General features: G+C 35.5%; 1 protein-coding gene across 2 annotated transcripts in view; it reads right to left on the reverse strand.

Annotated features, from left to right (window-relative positions):
• The window catches only part of BRIP1 (BRCA1 interacting DNA helicase 1), a 179,101-nt gene that overhangs the window by 36,854 nt on the left and 119,118 nt on the right, over nucleotides 1–23,129 (reverse strand). For both annotated transcript variants that reach the window (XM_036081775.2, XM_078064214.1), the window contains 2 exons: nucleotides 13,818–13,977; nucleotides 13,049–13,170 (listed from right to left, as the gene is read on the reverse strand). In XM_036081775.2, the coding sequence (XP_035937668.2) occupies nucleotides 13,049–13,170; nucleotides 13,818–13,977 (282 nt within the window). The remainder of the gene's footprint in view (nucleotides 1–13,048; nucleotides 13,171–13,817; nucleotides 13,978–23,129) is intronic.

Genomic DNA, 23,129 nt, shown 5'->3' on the forward strand with positions numbered 1-23,129 from the left:
TGGAGCCCCACATTGGCCCTCTGCTCAGTGGGGAGTCTGCTTCTCCCTCTCCTTCTGCCCCTCCCCCATACACTGTCTCTCTCTTAAATAAATAAAATCTTAAAAAAAAAAAAAATCCTAAATAAATGCTTTAGGTAATAATGCAAAAACATTCTGTCAGTATGGAGCATTAGATCTTTGGAGTTTTTTAAGAAAATAATTTGTCAAGATAAGAAAATGAGCCCAGAAAAAAAGCAGAAATTAATATTTTTCTATTAAAAGAAAAAAAAAAAAGACAGTTAATACTTTAAGACATGCTAGATACCTTAAAATGAATATCCTTATTCTATAAAGGGCAAAGTTATTTTTTTAAAAGAATAATAAGCTTTGTGGCAATTTAGTTAGGCTAGCCGTAACAAAATATTGTCTAGGTAAACCTGAAAATGCTTAAATTATCATCTCCAGAAAAAGTTATATATAGATATATATATATTTTTTTTTTTCATGCTATAGTATGTTTTGAGGGAAGGAGGTAAAAGTATACAGCCTGGATTCAAGGCTTTGACACTAACTAGTTGTTTGACCTTGGGGAAGTCACCAGTACTCCCTCAATTTAGTTTCCTTTCTTAGTTTCCTCCTTTGTAAATGGAAGAAAATAATTCCGACCTTACCTCACAGAGTTGGTTGAAGAAATAAATGACAATTAGCACAAAACAGAAAAGCATCATATATTGGAGGTAAGTGGGCTGGAGTCATTCTTTATCCTATATTTCTAAAATCCAATGTAGGTTTGGGTAGGCTTTAAATTTTGTCGTACTATATTGCTGCACGTTTATGAAAGCCACAGGACTGACAGACAATATGGGCCATCTCTTAGGCTGGTCACCTCAAATCAGTGTTTTAACAGCTGGATCAACTCCCTGTGAAGGCGCTTTACTGATTCTATTCAATGTATAGGCACATTGTTTTAGGTAACATAAAGTAAGTTTCTTCAGTTTGTGAAGTGGCTACTTCTTCATCAAATATCAATGAAAATATGTACATTGGCAGGACAAAGAGAACAGTATTCAGTTTTGAAACGTAATTTTTGATAAATAATTTCTGCAACTGATCTTAAATTTTCTGATAAATAAGCACTTTTTAATATACTTCATAATATTTTTTATCACTATGCAACCCATTAGCTGTATCTGAACTATATAAAATATGTTAGTGGTGTAATCTACAGAATGAGTGCACGACTGGTCCTTTATTAGTCTGAATATTATCTCATTCACATATCTTATAATCTAGAGCTTCCCTTGTTAAAGTCACATAGGAGAGCCAAATAACTATGAATAAACACTTCTAGCAATAACAGTCAACAAAATGAAATACTATCATACATAAGAAAGCAATGTGGGGCTATAAATGGAACCCCAGGCTCTTAAAGGAATGAGCTAATATCAAGAGACTTTTTTAAGGGGGGGCGCCTGGGTGGCTCAGTCGTTAAGCGTCTGCCTTCGGCTCAGGTCATGATCCCAGCGTCCTGGGATCGAGCCCCACATCGGGCTCCCTGCTCCGCGGGAAGCCTGCTTCTCCCTCTCCCACTCCCCCTGCTTGTGTTCCCTCTCTCGCTGTGTCTCTCTCTGTCAAATAAATAAAATCTTTAAAAAAAAAAAAAAAGAGAGACTTTTTTAAGGGGAATGAGTAGCTGCATTCAGCAAGTGACAGAGACCTGTACCTACTCCTACATAACTCTGGAAGAAGGGCAAGATCTCTCATGCAAGAGGCTTGTGGGTGTTAGAAAATGCAACACTAAGCACTTTGGCCCTGGGGTGGGTGTGGGAGTGATGCATAAAAGTTTGGTGGCAAGGGTAGGCATCGAAAGTAGAAGGTAATCACAGTTAAGAGGAGGCTCAGACTCAAATTTCACTTGATTAAACACTGTGACATTTAAAAACAAACATGGTCAAGAGAAAGTGTCCACGTAACAAAAAGATTACATAAGTACTGAAAAATACTGAAATATACTTAAAACTTTATTACCTCCATAGCCCAACAAATGAATTCTGATACTTTCTCCATCTAGATTTTATTATGTCCAAACTTATCTTTCAAACATTAAGTATATGCTTAACTTAAAAAAACTATTACTTTCTATCTTTACAATATTATTGTTAGGAATATTTGATTTAGAGCTTCTCAAATGTGAATGTGTGAGTGTGGGAATAAGGTATATGGGATCATAGCATTTTAAAATCTCATACTTTATCGGGCGCCTGGGTGGCTCAGTTGGTTAAGCGACTGCCTTCAGCTCAGGTCATGATCCTGGAGTCCCAGGATCGAGTCCCACATCGGGCTCCCTGCTCAGCGGGGGGTCTGCTTCTCCCTCTGACCCTCTCCCCGCTCGTGCTCTCTCTCATTCTCTCTCTCTCAAATAAATAAATAAAATCTTTAAAAAATAAAAAATAAAAAATAAAAAAAAAATAAAATCTCATACTTTATCTTAGAATGAAGACTTCTAGTTTCAGAAAGGAAAAAAGAAAGACATTTCCTCTTTCTTTGCCTCTCAAAAACTGCCCCAAAGTTAAAAGACAAATAAGAAAAACACAGTCTTTATCTTCAATTAAACTAAGAAATCTGCAACCTCAAAACCCAATACATGAATGTGAAAAGCAGATGGACAAATGGTGTATGATTAAGCAGAGAGGTGAAAGTTCAAACCAAAGTACCCACAGAGCTACTGATGGGAAGTAAGCCAGTTAGGCCCGCAGGAGTCCAAAAAAGTTCCGGAAATGAATGTATAGGTAAACTGCTGGAGGATGTGTACTATGAAGATGAAACAGTAAACAAGAAACAAACAAGAGGAAGATTTGAGACCCAGGAAACTTGGGATCCAACATAGAAGACAGGCAAATCAAATTCCTAGGACGACAGCAAAGGGAGAAATCTCAGGATTTTGGCAGTTAAGTGGGCTAAAGAACAACTTGGTCCTGATTGAAGTAGGAGATCAGGAGGCTCGAGAAGTGATGTCTTCAGGGGTAAAAAAAGGACTGACCTACTATCTGACAGGTGTGAAAGGATAATTGTATTGAGAGGTGCTGTACAGATTCATTGAAGGGTGACAGAAGATTAATTTAAAGATATTTTTAAAAGGAGGGGTACCTGGGTAGCTCAGTCGGTTAAGCGTCTGCCTTCGGCTGAGGTTGTAATCCTGAGGTCCTGGAATAGAGCCCCATATAGGGCTCCCAGCTCAGCAGGGAGTCTGCTTCTCCCTCTCCTTCTGCCCCTCTCCCCGCTCATGCTCTCTCTCTCTAATAAATAAATAAAATCTTTTTTTAAAAAAAGATCTTTTAAAAAGGAAAAAGGGCAGAGGGCATTATTAACAGGAAGATAAAAAGTTCAAGAAAGGAAGGAAATCATTTGACCACAGTGAACAATATTTTCATAGTCATGATCTGAATTTTTTTTTAAAGATTTTATTTGTTTATTTGAGAGAGAGAGACAGAGATAGTGACAGAGAGTGCGAGCTGGGAGGAGATAGAGAAGCAGGCTCCCCACTGAGCAGGGAGCCAGATGAGGGGCTCAATCCCAGGACTCTGGGATCATGACCTGAGCCAAAGGCAGACACTTAACTGAGCCACCCAGGCACCCCGATTATGATTTGAATATTGATTATGGATTTAATTTTTAAAATGTGATATAACTACATTTAGGAGGAAAAAGAAGGGGAAAGTGTAGTGAACTAAAATCTTTATCTCATATAGGAAGTAAAGAGGTTTAAAATTGATTAAATAAAAATAAATATGGCAGTAAATACCATATAAAATGGCTAAAATACCATATAAAATGGCTAAAAGAAGTGAAAGTCACAGCCTCTCAGAAGCAGGGGCTGGGAGTGGGGCAGAATCCAAGAAAGAGTTAATACAAGAAACTATGTACTGTACTTTGTATAAATTAGACCTTTGGAAATGCTTTATTGGACTTTTTTCAACTTGATAAGAAATAATTAAAAAATAAATGCAGATTGCTCATTTTAATTCATGACATACACTTACTTTTATGTCTTACCATATAAAGTAGTGATGCTCAACTGAGATTGATTTTTGCCTACCAAAAGATTTTGGCAATGTCTGGAGATATTTCTGGTTGTCACAACTAGTGGGGAGAGAAGGGTTTGCTACTGGCATCTATAGGTAAAGGCCAGAGATGCTGCCAAACATCCTACAATGCACAGAACATTGCTCACAACAAAGAATTAAACTGCCCAAAATGTCATTAGTGCCAAGCTTGAGAAAACCCGCTTTAAGGAATTTTAATCTACAAATCTGGTAATTTTGATGCAATAGGAAAATATACTATGAGGAAAATACACTGGCATATTATTTTGTCCCACAGTTAGAAAAAATAAACTGAACTTATTTCCAAATTACCAAACCTTTAGTCTCAGTAAAAAATAGGAAAGAGGAAAGACTGACATGTAAACACACTAAATAAACAGTGCTGTCTACTATAGTTTATGTTATCTGAGACCTTAAGGCTTTACAGTTGGAGAAAATATCAAGTAACAAACTCACCTAGGCCTACCTATGTATCTGTACCTTGTAGGCTTTAAGGGGATTTGACTAAGTAAATATAAATAGGCTAATATTCACTATAAAAAAATTCTACTCTTGGGGTGCTTGGGTGGCTCAGTCATTAGGCATCTGCCTTTGGCTCAGGTCATGGTCCCAGGGTCCTGGGATCGAGCCCTGCATCAGGTTCCCTGCTCAGCGGGAAGCCTGCTTCTCCCTCTCCCACTCCCCCTGCTTGTGTTCCCTCTCTCGCTGTGTCTCTCTCTGTCAAATAAATAAATAAAACCTTAAAAAAAAAATTCTACTCTGAAGAAAAACACAAAGTTATTTTCAGAGAAGTTAAAAATCAATTCCACCATTTCCCTTGAGATAGTGTTGCTGATTATGCTCTGGGCCAACAGAAGTAATATGGCAATCAACCTTATGAGTCCCCATGGTGATAATTTCACTTTTAAAGCCTTGAATCTGCTATGAGAACAAAAGTAAAATACAAAGGTCAATAAAGTTCTCGTTCTTGCCAAAAACAAGATGAACACAAGAAAATAATTTAAAAAATTTTCATAAACCAAAAGTTTTTGTTTTATTAAATATCCAAAGGTTTTATTTGTAGCCATATTCAGGCATGGCTTTTTTCTCTATGGAAAGAGAATGACATGACTACTGGGAGAAAAAGAAGGAAAAAGGCTAATGAAACTTGCTCAAAATTTTGTGATTTTTAAATGTTTCCTCCCCTGATCCCAAAACATTCCTTTAAGAAATATGGGAATTTTTTTTTAAATTTAAGAATTAAAAATACCTCAGCCATTTATTTTTGTGTTTTTATGTTTGTTTCTCAGGAAGGGTGGGAGCAAGGGTTTGGTTATCTCAGTTTTCACTGTTCAAGGCAAATTACAAATTGTCAACCTAGATGGCATAATTAGATTTAAACTAGATTTTAATTTTGTTATTTCAAGATATACTTACAACCTACTTTAATAATACTTTTGGCCAAACTATCTTTTAAAAAAAAGTGTTCTGAGGAGGAAAAAAATGTTTAACTGAGGATAAACCCATTCTAGACCTTTAGAGGTGACATGGATTTTCTTCCTTATCTGTGCTTTGGCCTAAGTGTTTCCAAAAATTCCGACAGCAAGCTGCTGGACTCCTAAATGTTGGGAGTTTAGTATTACAGCCCTTTAAGTTTATATACACAGCCATTTCCCTGGGGTAACCACATGTTATTATCGGGGCTAGATCCAGGTGGGTTTCTGTATCAGATGCTACACTATAACTAGAATTCCACCACATTCTGACCTCAGGCTCTATTCCCGGATCTGGTTTCCCATAGGATAGCTTAGAATTTCCCTTGGCTTAGAACAGTCTCAAATCCTTAAAATGGCATACAGAGTCCTAAATGATTTGGCTCCTTAATACCTCTCCCAGCCTCTATTCACATGCCATTCTCCCCAACTCACTCACTACCTCAGCTTCTTTCAATTCCTGGAAACTGCTTATCTTCTTTCACAACTTTAGGGCCTTAGCATAGTCTATTCTCTCTTCTGAGAATATTCTTAACCATTCGCTCACCTATATAACTCCCAGCCTTCTTTCTCATGTCAGCTTAAATAGCACTTCCTCACAAAGTCTTTCTTTACCCCCAAAGACTAGGTCACGATCCTATTTGTTCTACATTCTCATAGTTCTTGTGACTTTTTCTTACAGCCTTTATCATAACTGTAATCAACTGTTTATTACTTTAACGTCACTCTTCCTTGCTAGACTGTAAGTTCCATGAGACAGGGACTATAATCTGTGTAGTGGATCACTGTGTCACCAGTCTATTAAAGTACTTGGTACTCAAGGCAGATACTCAAAAAATGGTTGTTTCATTATCCTGAAGTCTTAATGATCTGAATAGTCTTGTAATCTGGCCTTTGACGAGGCCAATCCACTTTATCAAATGTTTGTATGTTTCAATCTCGGTGTAGACAAGATTCAAATCTCATCTCTCTGCCTCCTTCATCTATTTTAGGCAAATCAAAGTAAATGGATATCTGGATGAGAGGTGGAAAGTGTTGCTCAATTTCACTTTCTCTAAGCATCTGAATACCCAGATTCAATCCCACCAAAACATCCTGTTACACATTCAGGTCCTTTACTAAATTATAGACTTCAATAGTGTAGAGATAGCATCGTGTTCATTTTTGTACCTACTATATTTAGTACAAATTAGGCTCTTAGTAAAAGCATATTATATGAATGAATGAATGCTACAACACTTAAGATCATCAACACAATTATGAAAGTGATACAAAAGGAATATATAAGTCTACTTAAAATTATTAAGAATGGTTTCTGTTTCTGAAATCAAGTTCGTCTTGATATACTATAGCCCCTTGCATTCCTGCCTTCATTTATCTACTGATGAATATACACACACTGCTGTCAAAGCAACAAGAATAATGAAGAATCAACATCATTCTCCTTAAAAAGAAATGCCAGATTTAAGAATTCATATATGGCCATCATCTAATAATATTTTGACACTTGAAAACACTGGTTGAATGTGGTTTAATGTGCACTGTGTCTTATTAATGCTGTTATCTTCTGGGGTAAGCAAAGATAACAGCCCTTTTCTGAAATTTATAAAATATCAAGAATGCATGAGAAGAATATAAATTTATATATGTCTGTTATAAAGTCAATAACATAATTTAACATGCTTGTATTTTTCAATCATGAATGTAATTTTCCAAAATTGATTAAATATACTCAAATAATTCAGTACCTTCAAAGCTAAGAGAAGTTTCCTAAACAAACAAAAATAATAGTTATTGTATGTCAATACTAAGATAACTAATCAGATCACCCTCTGAATTTTAAAGTTTCCAAATAAAATCTATTTTAGTAACTCAACATACTACATCAATAAAGAAAAAAATACAAAATATAAAATTTATTATCTTAAGTTATTTTAATCACTGTAAGAGCACTTCTGTTATGAATATTACCATCAAATTTTATGAAACCAATTATAAAAATCTAACATACTATCTGAACATCTTTAAAGTACAAAAATTTTTAGCCATTTGCCATTTTTATGATTTTTTCACAGGGGAGTAAAGGCACAATACCCATGAAAAGAAAATATTTCTATATATTACCAAGCTATACTAGGGAACAGAAATAAGATGCAATTTTAAAATCTAAATATTATACCTTATAATGTCTCACAAATTATGACCATACCACCAATCTGAGATGTAGATGCCTGAATTATAAAGTTGAAGGCTTTTGTAGTTTGTAGATCATACTAATTGGCCAAAGGATTTGCTTTAGACATCCATTAAATGGCAGCCTTGTTATACTGTGACTTAAATGCATTAAAAGAAAACAACTTTTCTTTTAGTTACACTTTTTCACCAACATCTAATCATATAAAGGCCTTGGTTCACTTTCCTCCCCCTCAAATACTATGGTTTAGTGCACAGAAAGTTTTCTTTTTAACTATTACACGATTAAGTATGTCCTTATAGAATGATCAGAAGCATCTGGGAAAGGTGGAAGTGAAAAAAATCCTCACCGGGAATGTTAGCTTAATGCTTGCCCTTCAGAGTGGCCCATTATCAACATTTCATAGTGGGTTTCTTTATTTTCAGGTCCCTGAGGTATGCACAATAAATTATGACTTGAACTAAACAAGTCACACTTGGCTCCAAAATGAAATTTTCCTACCTCTACTTTCTAGTCCCCAAGGTGGGAAGAGGAAATCCTGGTCACAGCCAAAGAAGTCATATTTTTGGCTCTAACATACATTTTCCTGCTTCTCTAAAAGCCAAACTCTGCAGTTGAGACTACAAGAGTCTTAAGTTAGTATTTTAAACTGTATTTTAATTTTTACTTCCATAATCTGTGTCTCAAATTTAAGAAAAAAACTTTTAGTATCATAAAATTAATGCCATTGCTCTTTTTCCCCACTCAAATCACTTTCCTAACTTGGACACTGATCTTAACCTTAAAATATGAATTCAAATGAAACAACAGAGAAAACCATGTAGAAATAGATTGTTTCATTTCCAAAAGCTAGAATATTTAAGGTTTTCAATATAAATAACTTCTACTTATTTCTGTATAATAGACTGAGTATTAACATCATCTCATTTTACAGAAAACAAGAATATGGCAATATTAAGTAATAGGTTTATATTTAGTCATTAATTAAATCAACATTTATTTTTATTTTTTAAAAGATCAACATTTATTGAACACCTACTATATTCCAAGGCATTATTTTAATTATAGAGACACAAAGAAACTATCCTAATCCTTGACGTACACCATCTAACATATTATAGAACATATTTATAAGCACTAAAATATAATGAAGGCAGTATAGTATATGCTTTAGGAAGTAATAAAGGACACTGATAAAGAGGACTATGTAGGTAAATATAAAAGCCAGTATTATTATACTTTTAGTTTGTAATTATTTTTTTCCTACATGATTTAAAGGCAAATGTATAAAACAATAATTATAAATTATGTTAATGGGCATACAATGTATAAAAATGCAATCCAGACAGTAACAATATAAAAAGGGAAGGACAGAGATTAAGGATGTTACTTGTAATCCCCAGGGTAACATTAAGAAAATAACCAAAAAATGTACACAAAAGAAGGGGATCAAAATAGTACTCAATGAAAAAATACAAAAAAGTAATACTGAAGCAACTGAGGAACAAAAAGCACAGAAAACACACAGAAAACAGCTAAATAGAACTAAGTTCCTCCTTATCAGTAACTACTTGGTAAATAGATTAAACTCTCCAACTATAAGGCAGAATTTGGCTGAATGAATTAAAAAAACATGCTCTAACTATATGGTGTGAACAGAGACTCATTTCAGATATAAGAAAGATGGACCCTTATTTTATATCATACACCAAAATTTACTCAAAATGGAACCAAATATCTAAACTTAAGAGCTCAAACTATGAAACTCTTTGACGAAAATGGGCAAATCTGCAAGGTTTGGATTTGGCAATAGTCTCCTAAATATGACACCAAAAGCACAGGCAAAAACAAAAAAATAAAGTGGACTTCATTATCAAACTTTTTATTTCTTTTATATCTTAATTTATAATTATAAATTAAATTAATACATAAATAAATTTAATATATTTATAAATTTGATTTGTATTTTTTTATCCCAAATAAATAATTTCAATAACTTATTGGATCATTTATGAATTTTAAGAAATCAGCCATAATAGTGCTCTGATTTATTTCAGGTATTCAGGTATTTCAGGTATTGATGGCTATATTCTGGTCATTTCCAAATGATAAAATAATCATTTCCTGATTATTATAAAAATTACATACCTATACTCTTAAAAGCTTATGAACATCAGTCTTTTGAATGGATGCCTTACAAATATCCTTTAATTATGAAAAAAGCCAAAACTCCTTTTTGGAGTCTTGACTCTAAGCCCTTTGCCATGTGTGGTTGAAACCCACACCTCTCCTATTGCTCCTGACTTTAGGCTTAGGCACGTGACATGCTTTGGCCAATAGGTTAGTAGATATGATATAAGTAGGTCTTTGAAAAGTGCTTGCTCAATCAAGCCTGCCCTCTTACATCTCTGCCAAAGTATAAAACATGGTAACATGTTCTGGCTAGTCTGCTGGTATACAAAGGATGAGATACATGTAGAGCAGAGCTGACCCAGTTGGGCCAAACCTACATTGGTGAAACCATAGCAGGGTGACTGAGCCCAGCAGAAATCAGCAGAGCTGCTCAGCCAACCCCAGTTACTACTCCCCATCAATTGATGTGTGAGTCCTAATAAATGTTGTTTTAATCCACTATATTTTACATTTTACAATTGTTACACAGGAAGTGTTGATCTAGACATAAGGTAACAAGAAATACACTTCCCTTACATCTGATATTGCCTGTAAAGAATTTTCCTCTTTATCTATCCCTTGTCCCTGCAGTTTGGACTACTCTTGGGTCTATTCTACTTGCCCCTTTCATGAACCACTAGGGAAACTTCTTTAGAACCACCCTCCTCCTCTGCACCTAGATCTCATTGAAGCTTCTGTTGTTTTGCTATTTTATGTAACTATAGCCATTGCAATCCAGATAAGCAGAACTGTGACAAGCAAGACCATTACTGAGGAATGTCAGAGAAGGTCATCAGCTGCCTTTTTTGTATGACAAAATGAAAAGGTGCCTAAGAAGAACTAATTCTGAGGAAAGAGAGCATTAAGAACTCAACACTAGTGCAATAACAATGCCCATAATCACAGTTGCTGGGAGTGAGGGTAGAGAAAGTAGAAGGTAAATGTAATTTTTTTCTTCACAAGTAACATTTTATTTAAATTTAAATTTTTTTGAAGAATGACATAACAAATATCTTTATTCTCACCACATTTTCTTAAAATTTGTTTTCTACTAAAACAACAAATATTATAGAAAAAGTTAAAGTCCCATTTGATAACCACCCCCAATGTCATTCCTTTCTCTTCTCAGGTGTAATCACTAGTATGAGTTTTATGTGAATGAATCTTTTCAGGCCTTGCTATTTTGTGAGTATAATATTTAGTACAACATAGTATTAGCCAAAAAGTTATCATCTTCTGTGGTCCTCAAGGACTCATATATAGGCCCAAGAAAAAGAGAAGATATAAACATAAATTGAAAGAGCTAGTTCTAGGGAAAAAATATATATTTAAGACATTGGGAGAATGTGTGGTACAAAGAGGGAAAAGGGATTCTCTCCACTCTAACAAAGGAGCATTAATGCAATGATATAGGACCATGGTAAAATGAGAAGACATCAAAGAGAGACAGTAATACTGCCAATAACTGTTTCATCAGCAGCCCTCAGCTTCAGTGGAATGTGGCAACAAAAGCTGCTGATAGTGAACATAACAGTTTTCTTGAGTAGATGTCAACTATTTCATCAGTAGCTGTAGTGAGAGGCAGTATTAACCATTTTAGAATAGGAGCCCTGGGTATGGTCATCAGCACTCTCAATGGGAGCCCTAGTGGCTGAAGAAAGCTAGTGGAAGCCACCAAAGTTAGTGCAGGCTGGAAGGATTAGATACCTCCTGAGGACTTTCAGAAATTTTTAAGAGATCTAGAGCTTAGGGAAGAGTAGGAGCTAACCAGAGAAATATTACTTATTACTGTTAATATTACATAATTCACAGTGTCTACTAAAGTATTAACAATAAATAACTGCCTAGGGAAAGAATTCTTGCTTTGGTATGAGACCCTAACATGTTGTATCCTAGGAGGAAGGATCTAACTAGTCAGCTAAATGGCCAGAAAACCCAAAGTCTTGGTCTCAGATTGCTGGCACCTTCAAATTCCAGTAGGAAGGAAAAGAAAATCCTTCCTGATGAAAAATAACATCACCTTAGGCTTAAAATTATTGCTACAGATAATTTTTCAAATATAATGTTTAGTAAATAATCAGTGATAATGAAGCAAAACTCCTGTTTTTGGCCAACATAGAATAACTGGTTTGGCAATATCCCTCCCACTGTAAGTAAATGTAAAACTGCACTAAGCAGATAAAGCAACTACTTTCAGGGAGTAGATATCAGGCAGCATAAAACCATAATCTCAGAGATAAGGGAAATCCATTAGATGAACTCCATGATTCTCAGCTCTTTTCCTACATATAATTTCCCGACAACTATATCTAGAACACTGAAGTATGGTGGTCTCGCTGAGCTGAGGTGCAAGAGATCAGATTTTGGAGCAGCTAAAATCACTGAAATCAGCAGGGCAGGGTATGGTATTGAGAGAAGGGAAATAGAGAAAGAGCTCTAGAATTCTAGAATTCTCTGGGGGACCTTTGTAAGTCTACGGCTAAGAGCTTGATAAAACACAAATTGCTGGGTTCCACCTCCATAGTTTCTGATTCAGTTGGTCTGGATGGAGCCCGTTAAATGTATATTTCTATCAAGTTCCCAGGTGATACTGATACTCCTGGTCTTGGATCACTTTGAAAATCACTCTTTTTTTTTTTTTTTAAAGATTTTATTTATTTATTTGACAGAGAGAGAGGCAGGGAAAGAGGGAATACAAGCAAGGGGAGCAGCAGAGGGAGAAGCAGGCCTCCCGCTGAGCAGGGAGCCCGATGCGGGGCTCGATCCCAGGACCCTGGGATCATGACCTGAGCTGAAGGCAGACGCTTAACGACTGAGCCACCCAGGCACCACCGAAAATCACTCTTATTGAGCAAAAGACAATATAAGTTAAAAATAAAATAAATCGATGTCTACCAAAACTTTCTCATTCATTCTGAGTCACCAAAGCATTAAAATATCTAAGGATACCAAAAAACAAACAAACGAACAAACAAACAAAAAAACCATACGGTTAACTTTACATAATGATCAAGAACTTCGGCACCTGAAACTAATATTACACTGTATGTTAACTAACTGGAATTTAAATAAAAACTTAAAATCAACAACTTCTGTGATAAACAAAACTTAAGGCTTTGATGGCCTACCTGTAGATCTTTCACGTTTGGAAAAGGAATCCCTATTGTTATGACAGCACGGGCATTGTCATCTGAGAAATCCAGACCCTCACTCACTTTACCACGACAAACTGCTACCAAGAGGGCTCCATCTTAAACAACAAAAAATAAGGATTTTAAAAAGCACACCCAAAATTCCCTGAAACTGCTTACTGCTGTCATTTTGAAAATATCTAATTAAGTAATCAGAGCAAATTTAAAAGAATCAAAATAAAAAACTATGGCAAGATAAAGTTTTAAAAGAGACACAAAATTACATTTCTGTGGTACCAAACCAATTTACAAACTGTGTATCTCCCAGATAACCTGAGACTTTAGCTGTGTTTTGAAAACTCAAATTTACCTTATGTAATAGTATGTAAGCATAAAGTACATTATTTGCATCAAAATGTAGGGTTCATCTGGCTAGTAAGGAAGATATTTGTGCATACTCCATCCACCCTCTTTCACAAAACATTTTAGGTAGTATAAGGAAGACTTTACTAAATATCTTCCTTACCTGAATATATGCTGTTTGTTAAAGTTGAACTGGCATCTCCAAATGAAACTATTCATAGGAGAACAGCTCCAAATAAAAGAATTTCTTCAACTTATTTTCTTTACATCCAGATTATAAAGTATATTTTTTCTCTCAAGTGCAATTCATTTAAAAAGATAACATAAACAAAATTCTGACAGCACCAACTTCTTACTTTATGATAAAAATTTTTTCATTGACCATCAAATAATTTTCATTTACCTTTCTCTCCTTTGTACTTGATTGCATCATAGTACACCTGCAGTAATTCATCAAAATCAGTTTTTTCTCCTCCCTGAGGTTCTGCGATGACTGTCTTCACCAACTCTAGATTATGCCATAAACCAGTGTAGAGCCAACGTTCTTTTAACTTTTCTAATAACTGAAAAGGAGAAAGAAAAAAATGAACTTGTTATGTGTCCAAATGAACCAAACTTACCTTGGTTTGTTGAAAGAGAATGTGACGACAATGTGACTAAAGCAAGCAAATTAACCTTTCTGCATTTTACTTTTCTCATCTATAAAATGAGAAAAACAAGATTGCTTCTCGGCCTTTTGGCTAAGATCAAGTGGAGAAAAACAAGAATATGTCACAGAGTCGTTATTGGGTTAAATTCATTGACCGATTTAGATAGCTCTGCAAGATGCCTGGCAGATAGTAAGAGCTCCATAAAAATGAACCGCCGCTGCTGTTAGCGTTTCCAGTACTGCTAACACTACAGCTGCCGCTGGGGTTGCAACGACTTCTGTGATCGCTATCTTGGGGTTTCAAAAGCAGAAAAAAGTGACTTCTGTCAAAGTTGATAAATTTTAAGTTGTCTCCTTAAACCTAAAGTGAAATTTCTTAATATCCTCACTTAAAGATTCTTTATATATATATATATATATATTTTTTTTTTTAGGTAGGCTCCATGCCCAGAGTGGAGCCCAATGCAGGGCTTGAACTCATAACCCTGAGATCAAGACCTGAGCTGAGATCAAGAGTCGGACACTTAACTGACTGAGCCACCCGGGCGCCCCAACTAAAGATTCTTTATTGAAGATTCTTTAAGATCATTTTACCTAGTCTATAGGCAGCTAAGCCATTTAAAAATTTGATCATCACTGATAAAACTGAATCAAATACATATATAAACAGAGACTCAGGTAGCTAACAAGTAGAAAACATACAAGCACAAGAGAACATTTACAAAAATAACCATGTGCTGGATTATAAAAGGATTTTCAACAAATTTCAAAGAATATCAGATTAACCACATATCCTAACAACAATGTAACTTTAGATTAAAAAACAATACAAAGTTAGTGGGGTAAAAAAAACCCAGCAAACAAACTCCACACTGAAGATTATATTCTTAAAGAACACACGGGTTTCATGTCAATTACATCTCAATAAAACTAGAAAAAACAAAGAACATATAGCTAAAAGAGAAAAAAACACAGAATTCATGAAATCTTTAGATATGAATGGTAAGAAAAGCACCCACAATGCAAAGTAGGGGATTCAGTAAAGGCAATAGTTATATAGATCCTTATAGTTTAAGATGTATTTATTTTAAAAACATGAAATTGAATGAAGCGTTTTTCAAGAACTAGAAAATCAAATAGTAAATGCAAAGAAAGAAGTTGACAATAAACATAAGAACTGAAATAAAAGGACAAAAGCCAGTACTAGAGATTATTATGATTTAAATTGACCTGTTTTACCCACTCATTCCATGCAGAGTTCTATGCAATGTGGACCAGTTATTAAAATGTAGGCAAGCAACAGGACGTTACCCCAAATTTTCTAGAGAACAGAAACTAATTTTTATAAGATGGTTTATTTCCTCAGAATTTCAACCTTATCTGATTTTTTTATAAAGATTTTATTTATTTGAAAGAGAGAATACACACAGGTGGGTGGGGGAAGGGCAGAGAGAGAGGAAGAGGAGACTCCCTGCTGAGCTCAGAGCCCGACAGGGGCTGATCCCAGGACCCTGAGATCGTGACCTGAGCAGAAATCAAGAGTCCCACACTTAACGGACTGAGCCACCCAGGTGGCCCATCACCCTTACCTTTTTTAGAAATAAACTTAATTAAGATCATAAGATAAAATTTTTATCACGGCTATGGTGTAAATGTTTGTGCTCCCTCAAAACTCATATGTTGAACTCCTAATCCCCGAAGATGATGGTATTATGAAATGGGCCCTTTGGGAGGTGATTCGGTCATGAGCATGGAGCTTTCAAGAATGAGATGAGTGCTCTTATAAAAGGGATCCGACAGAGCCACCTTGCTCCTTCCACCATATGAGACACAGACAAAAGACCCTGCCTACCAACCAGGAAGAGGGCTATCATCCAACCTGATCTTGGGACTTCCAGCCTCCAGCACTGTGAGAAACAAATTTTTGTTGTTTATAAACTACAAAGTCTGTGGTATTTTGTTACAGCAGCTGGAACACACTAAGAAAATCACTAATTGGTAAAATACCTCATTGTGTATTATACAGTGATCAAGGTACCCTGATTAATAAAAAGAAAAATTCTCTGTAACACCATGTTATTAGGTTAAAAAAAAAAAAGTAGGGCCATCATTAATCTAAAGTCTTTTTTACTTTGAGTGCCTCAAGGGTTGGCTATTAAAATTTGCTTTTTGAAAAACAGTCTCTCATCAGTGCTAGGAAGTATGAAAACCTTCTAACAAGTATTCAGAGATAAGATAGGACTATTATAAAGTTGACAATGTTCAGAATAGTATATTAATCTCTTTATATTTTTCTACTGAATAAGCAGTTTAGAAGAAGACATAAATATCCTAAGGATGTAAAACCAGGTAAAATGTGTCATGAATTTGCACAATTGTTGATACTTAATGCAATTTAATCCAATGATATACTGTTTTCTGTCATCTGAAAACAGATAGCATTTCATCTTTGATTCCTTGATCTTGAAATATCAATTGCCAGTACAATATGTTTTTAATATTTAAAATCTTAGGGCACCTGGGTGGCTCAATTGGTTAAGCAACTGCTTTCAGCTCAGGTCATGATCCTGGAGTCCCAGGATCGAGTCCTGCATCAGGCTCCCTGCTCAGTGGGAAGCCTGCTTCTCTCTCTGACCCTCCCCCCCTTAATGCTCTCTCTCATTCTCTCTCAAATAAATAAATAAAATCTTTTAAAAAAATCTGGATGGATACCTCTCACTTTACTTGAGGAAGAGCATTAAGTTGGTCATTCCATAAAATCTATTTAAGAAGGCAAGTTTGAGAAATAACAAAGAAATTGGTTCAACATACACTTACCCTCAAAGAAATTCTCATTATATAGAAAAGAATTCAGTCTATCTACTGACTTTTTAAATTCTAAGAACTTCAAAAACTTATGGACAATGAAAATAGCCACAGATTTGTAAATAAATCATGACTATTACAATTAAAAAGTAGAATATGCATTATATCAATCACTTCAGGCAACTCTTACGGCAAATACAAAACAAACTGTCATATATTAATAGGTCTTTAAAAAATTATCTGCAACAAACAACCAAAAAAATGAGCCAAGATCAATAATTATTGTGATTAGAATCACAATAAACCCTAATGAATTCAAATGTACTAATTTATGTCTATTTGTACTCAATAAGTATATGATGTTTACTGAATAAAGATTAAAACAAAAAAATAGAAATTAAAAAAAATAATCTGCAAAATAAGGCTGTTAAAGTTTGTTGATATATCTGAAGGAACTTTAAGCTCTAAAACTCTTTAATTCTATTAAATTTTTAAAACTGAATTGTTGGGATGCTTGGGTGGCTTGGTTAAGCAGTTGCCTTTGGCTCAGGTCATGATCCCAGGGTCTTGGGATTGAGTCCCGCTTTGGGCTCCTTGCTCAGCGGGGAGCCTGCTTCTCCCTCTACCTGCTGCTTCCCCTGCTTGTGCTCTCTCTCTGACAAATAGATAAATAAAATCTTAAAAAAAAAAACTGAATGGCTAGTATATAATATTTACATACAAGATTATAATTCAGAGAACAGGAGAGAACAAAAAGGATAAAGGTGGGACACTAAAAGACAGGCTATTTTTTTCTAGGTTTGCCTTAGAGCTGAAAAACTTAATTGTTAATGCAAATTTTATAACTAGGACAAAATTTTTTACCTAAATAGAAACCATTCAAATTTGTTTTAACTGAAAAGGAAGAATTATTTTAATTATCCAATCATAGCTAAGAAGGTATTAAACTATTTTTTCCAGAAAAATTTTATGCACTTTGACACCTATCAGCCTTTCCAAATTGCCATACCATACCATTCATTCATTTATAAGTAGGCTCAATGCCCAGCATTCATTCAGTCATTCATTATTGGCTACATGCCAGCATGGAGCCCAACACGGGGCTTGAACTCACGACCTGAGAACAAGACCTGAATTGAAATCGAGTTGGTTGCTTAACAACTGAGCCACCCAGGTGCTGAGGCAGATAAGAGACAAATAATTGATCATAACTAGGAGAGCTCTTAGTCAGAAATTAGAAAAAAAGAAAAAAATTGGCTCTTCAGTTTTATCTATTTTTAATAAGTGTTGGTAAGAATACGGAGAATTGGAACTCTCATATACTGCAGTGAAAATATAAAATGGTGCAGGTGCTTTGGAAAGAAGTCAGACAGTTCTTTAAAAGGTTAAACACAGAGCTACCATTTGACCCAGCAATTACACTCATAATACCCAAGAGAAATGAAAACATGTCTATACAAAAACTTGTACATAAATGTTCATAGCAGCCTTATTCATAATATCCCTAAGTAGAAACAATCCAAATATCTTTCAATTGACTGATGGATAAGTAAAACATGGTATATTTGTGCAGTGGAATATTATTTGGTCATAAAAATCAAGTACTGATACATGCTATAACATGGATGAACCCAAAAACAATATACAGTTGACCCTTGAGCAACACAGGTTTTAACTGTGTGGGTCCACTTATAAACAGACTTTTTTCAATACAGTACAGAACCATGTATGTATTTTCTCCTTATGATTTTCTCTAGCTTATTGTTAAGAATGCAGCATATAATACATATAACATACGAAATACATGTTAATCAACTGTTTATGTTATCAATAAGGCTTCTGGTCAACAGGAGGCTGTTAGTAGTTAAGTTTTGGGGGAGCCAAAAGTTACACACACACACTTTTGACTGCATAGGGGATTAGTGCATTTTTTAAGGGTCAACTATACCAAGTAAAAGAAGTCAGACACAAAAGACCACGTATTGTATAATTTCATTTATATGTAAGTTCCAGATTAGGCTAATGCATAGAGACATAAAGTAAATTAGAAGTTGCCTAGGGCTGGGGAAGGGAGAAAGTTAGGGGGAAGATGGGGAGTGATTCTAATGGGTATGGAGTGATGAAAATGTTCAAGTAAAGTTGCATAACTGTGAATCAAATAAAAACCAATGAATTTGCACTTTAAATGAGTGAGCTGTATGCAAATTATATCACAATAAAGATGTTATATTGAGAAAATGATAAATGGGATACAGAACTTCCAAACCACTACAGGGAAAAAGGACAAAAACACGTATCAATTGAATAAGACAAACAAAAGGGGAAAAGAGGTAAAAGAAAGCCCAAAATAAGGTGGTAGAAAATAAGTCAAAATATGCCCAGAATTAAAGCAAATACAAATGAATTTAACTCATTTATTAAAACTGAGACACTCAGATTGTTTGAATAAAAAGGAAGAGAGGTAGGGAGGGAGGCAAGAGGTGGGGAGAGAAAAAGAAATAATCATCTATATGTTGTTGTTCAATAGAGACACTTATAAACCACACAGAAATCTTGAAAATGAACTTATAAAAAAAGAAATGCAAGGCATATACCAAAAGCAATCAGGTATATCACAGTCATAAAAAATAGACTTCAAAGCAAAAAGTTTTATAAGAAACAGATATTCCATATACTTAAAAAGTACATCCACTAAAAAGATGTAACAGTCATGAATCTTTGTGCATAAAACATAGTTTCAAAATATATAAAAGAAAAGCTGACAAGAAATACAAAGATAAACTGATCAATTCCCTAAACACTACAGAGGATTTCGATGTACCTCTCTTAGCTATCTATAGATAAGTTGGACAAAATTAGTAAGGATAAAGAAGATTGACGTTTCTAAGTTCATCAGCCTTGCTCTAGGGGCACCTGGGTGGCTCAGTCAGTTAAGTGTGTGACTTCAGCTCAGGTCATGATCTCAGGGTTGTGGGATGAAGCTCAAGATTTTCTCTCTCCCTCTCCATCTGCCCCTCTGCTGCTCGCTCGCTCTCTCTCTCAAAAAAAAAAAATCATCAACCTTGCTCTAATATGTAGGGAACTTGGTATTGAATGGAAAATAATGATTCTTTTCAAATATGGAAAAATATACATAAAAACATATCAATAAATTTTTTAAGTTTGGAATCATACAGATTCGTTGGAAATGAATATTAACAGAAAGGCCTTCAATACCAGAACAAAAAAGATTTACACAGAAATAGGAAAAATATTTTCCATTTTTTTGGGAACAACTTCTAGGTTCAAGAGGGAAATAAAATGGAAAAGAATTACTTAAAAACATTTTGGCCATGCTAGGTTTTTTCTGTATAAATTTTATTTTTTTAAAAGACTTTATTTGTCAGAGCAAGAGAGAGAGAGAGAGAGCACAAGCAGGGGGAGCGGCAGGCAAAGGGAGAAGCAGGCTCCCTGCTGAGCAAGGAGCCCTATGCGGGACTTGATCCCAGGACCCTCTTGAGATCATGACCTGAGCTGAAGGCAGCTGCTTAACCAACTGAGCCACCCAGGCATCCCTCTTTTCTGTATAAATTTTAAATCAGCGGGGCACCTGGGTGGCTCAGTCGTTAGGCGTCTGCCTTCGGCTCAGGTCATGATGATCCCAGGATCCTGGGATCGAGCCCCGCGTTGGGCTCCCTGCTCAGTGGGAAGCCTGCTTCTCCCTCTCCTTCTCCCCCTGCTTGTGATCCTGCTCTCGCTGTGTTTCTCTCTGTCGGATAAATAAATAAAATCTTTAAAAAAAAGAAAAAAACAACTTTTAAATCAGCGTCTCAATTTCTACAAAAATGTCAATAGCAGCATTATTTAAACAGCAGAACATAAAAAGACTAGAAACAACCAAAAATATTCACTAAAGGTAATATGTCAATTGTCTCATATTCATATAATGGATTATGATAAGCAATAAAAATAACTTCTACCATGGATTATTGAAAAAAAGCAAATGATAAAAAATGATATACAATATCATGGCATTTTTAAAAACTCAAAAAAAAGCAAAATCAAGTAACAATGTTAGGAATATATATGTATTAGGGAATATGTATGCATATGGTAAATTTTTTAAAAAATGAATGACTTCAGGACAATGATTAACACCACCCACGTAGCTTTAAAAGTAATATTTGGTTCTTAAGTGACAGTTTTGATGTTTTCATTTTATTAGTTTATTAATATTAATACTTCATAACTCACATATATATTACATGTGCTCTTATGTAAGTATGAAATATTACATAATGATTGTGAAAATGGAACAGGATATATTTCTTTTGAATGTTTTTAGTAATATCAGGGCAGTGGGGATGGAGGGTGGAGATAGTAAAACAACAATAAACATATTTAGCTCATACAATGTGCCAGAAACATCAAAAAAATCTAAGGATAAAGCAGGGAACATCATAGAAAAGACAGCTGCCTTCATGGCACTTACATTCTAATGAGAGAACATTACATTCCTAAAGATGCAGAATAAATATGGCCTGAAAACTCCAAAATTTGTATCTATAGCCCAGTTTGCTCCTTTATGTGCTATATTCGTAAGCCTAGTCAAATTCACCAGTTAGATATCTAAAGGCACCTGAAATGTCTCATATGAGACCAAATTTATAACATTCTAGTGTTCGTTATTTCAATAAAGGATATCACCATTCACTGAGTTGCCTTTGCTAGAACACTGAGTCATCCTTAACAATTCCCTCTCCCCCTCATTGCCCATGTACAATCTATTACCAACCCTCTTAATTTTTGTTTTCCAACTGTCTTTCCATATCCAAAGCCACCACCCCAGTCCAAGCTATTAAAATCTCTTGAAAAACTACTCCAATAATCTCCTAACTGGATTCCCTGTTTCTCATCTATCACTCTTACATCTTTACATTTCAGCCAGAGAATATTTTCGAAACACTAATTTTACCACATCATCCACTCACATCTCCACTTAAAAAATTCAGTAAGTGTGCATCAACAAACCCTCCTTTCCCTCATGGAAACACTGATTCACCAACAATACATGAAGCAATTACTTTTGTGAGAAATCTGGAAAACAGTTCTAAGAGGCTCCTGTCCCTAGATGAGTATGAAACCAGCTGCATAGAAGGCAGGAAAAGTCGTGGCACCACTTGCCTTAGTCCCTCTCCCCAGCTCAGCATGGTGTGTGACTCAGGGAAAATTTCCAACCCCTGGCTTTTCCCTGAGGAGGGAAAGAGAAGACTGAAACATACGTCCAATCTACAGACTATTTGGGGACGTACCTAGGAGACTGGTTTCTGTCTTGCCTAAATCTAAGCACTGACAGGAAATGGTGCTGAGATGGGGGCTACTGAGCACAAAGGCTAAAGTTAAGACTAGAATGCATTCACTCACCGTAGTCTTTCGCCCTGGCTCAGGTCTTAATTAGGGGGAGAAAATCCCTAACTCCCAATTTCTGCAGGGAAAGGAAACTGTTGGACTGTGTATCCAATGTTGCACTTTTTCAGGAAGCTGCCTGAAGGACTGGTGGTTTCTGTGTCACCTGTCTCAGAGCACTGACAAGACCCGGCATACCCTAGATGCCAGGGGGCCACTGAGAACAAAAGACAGCTAGGTAGCTTGGTACCACTCCAGAGGACTAGCGGTATAGCAGACAAACCAATATAGCTTGGTGGTCTCTACCCTGGATGGGGAGAAGAGTGGACAACAAAATTCAGCTTGGCACTGACTGAGGGACTGGTTTCTGTCTTGCCTGACTCAGAGAGTTGATGGGACCTGACATACTCTAAAGGCCTGGGAGCTGCTGAAAACAAAAGAGAGCTAGATGGTTCATAGCACTCCAGAGAACCTGCAGTACCACAGACAAAAACCAGAGGGATCAAGTGACTACGAGCTCTTTAAAAAAAAAAAAAATTGGAAAATCCCTCTAATTAGGAATTTACACATAGGAGTCTAGAGAAGACACATCCACAGGAAAGGTTTTGGAGGTCCCCAGAATCTGGAGCTACAAAGCCAGTCCATAAAAGATTGGTTTTTTTTTCAATATGGGTAGATAAAAAGGAACAAAATAAACTCCCAAGAATCAACTATAAAGAAATGGAGGTATATGAATTACCTGACAAAGAATTCAAAATAACCATCATAAAGATTCCACAAGCTCAGGAAAATGAACATAAGCAAAATGAGAATTTTAAAAGAGAGAGAAAATATAAAAGAGAACCAAACAGAAATTTTGGAGCTGAATAATAACTG

Source organism: Halichoerus grypus, chromosome 2 (genome assembly GCF_964656455.1).
Source record: "Halichoerus grypus chromosome 2, mHalGry1.hap1.1, whole genome shotgun sequence".
NCBI lineage: Eukaryota > Metazoa > Chordata > Mammalia > Carnivora > Phocidae > Halichoerus > Halichoerus grypus.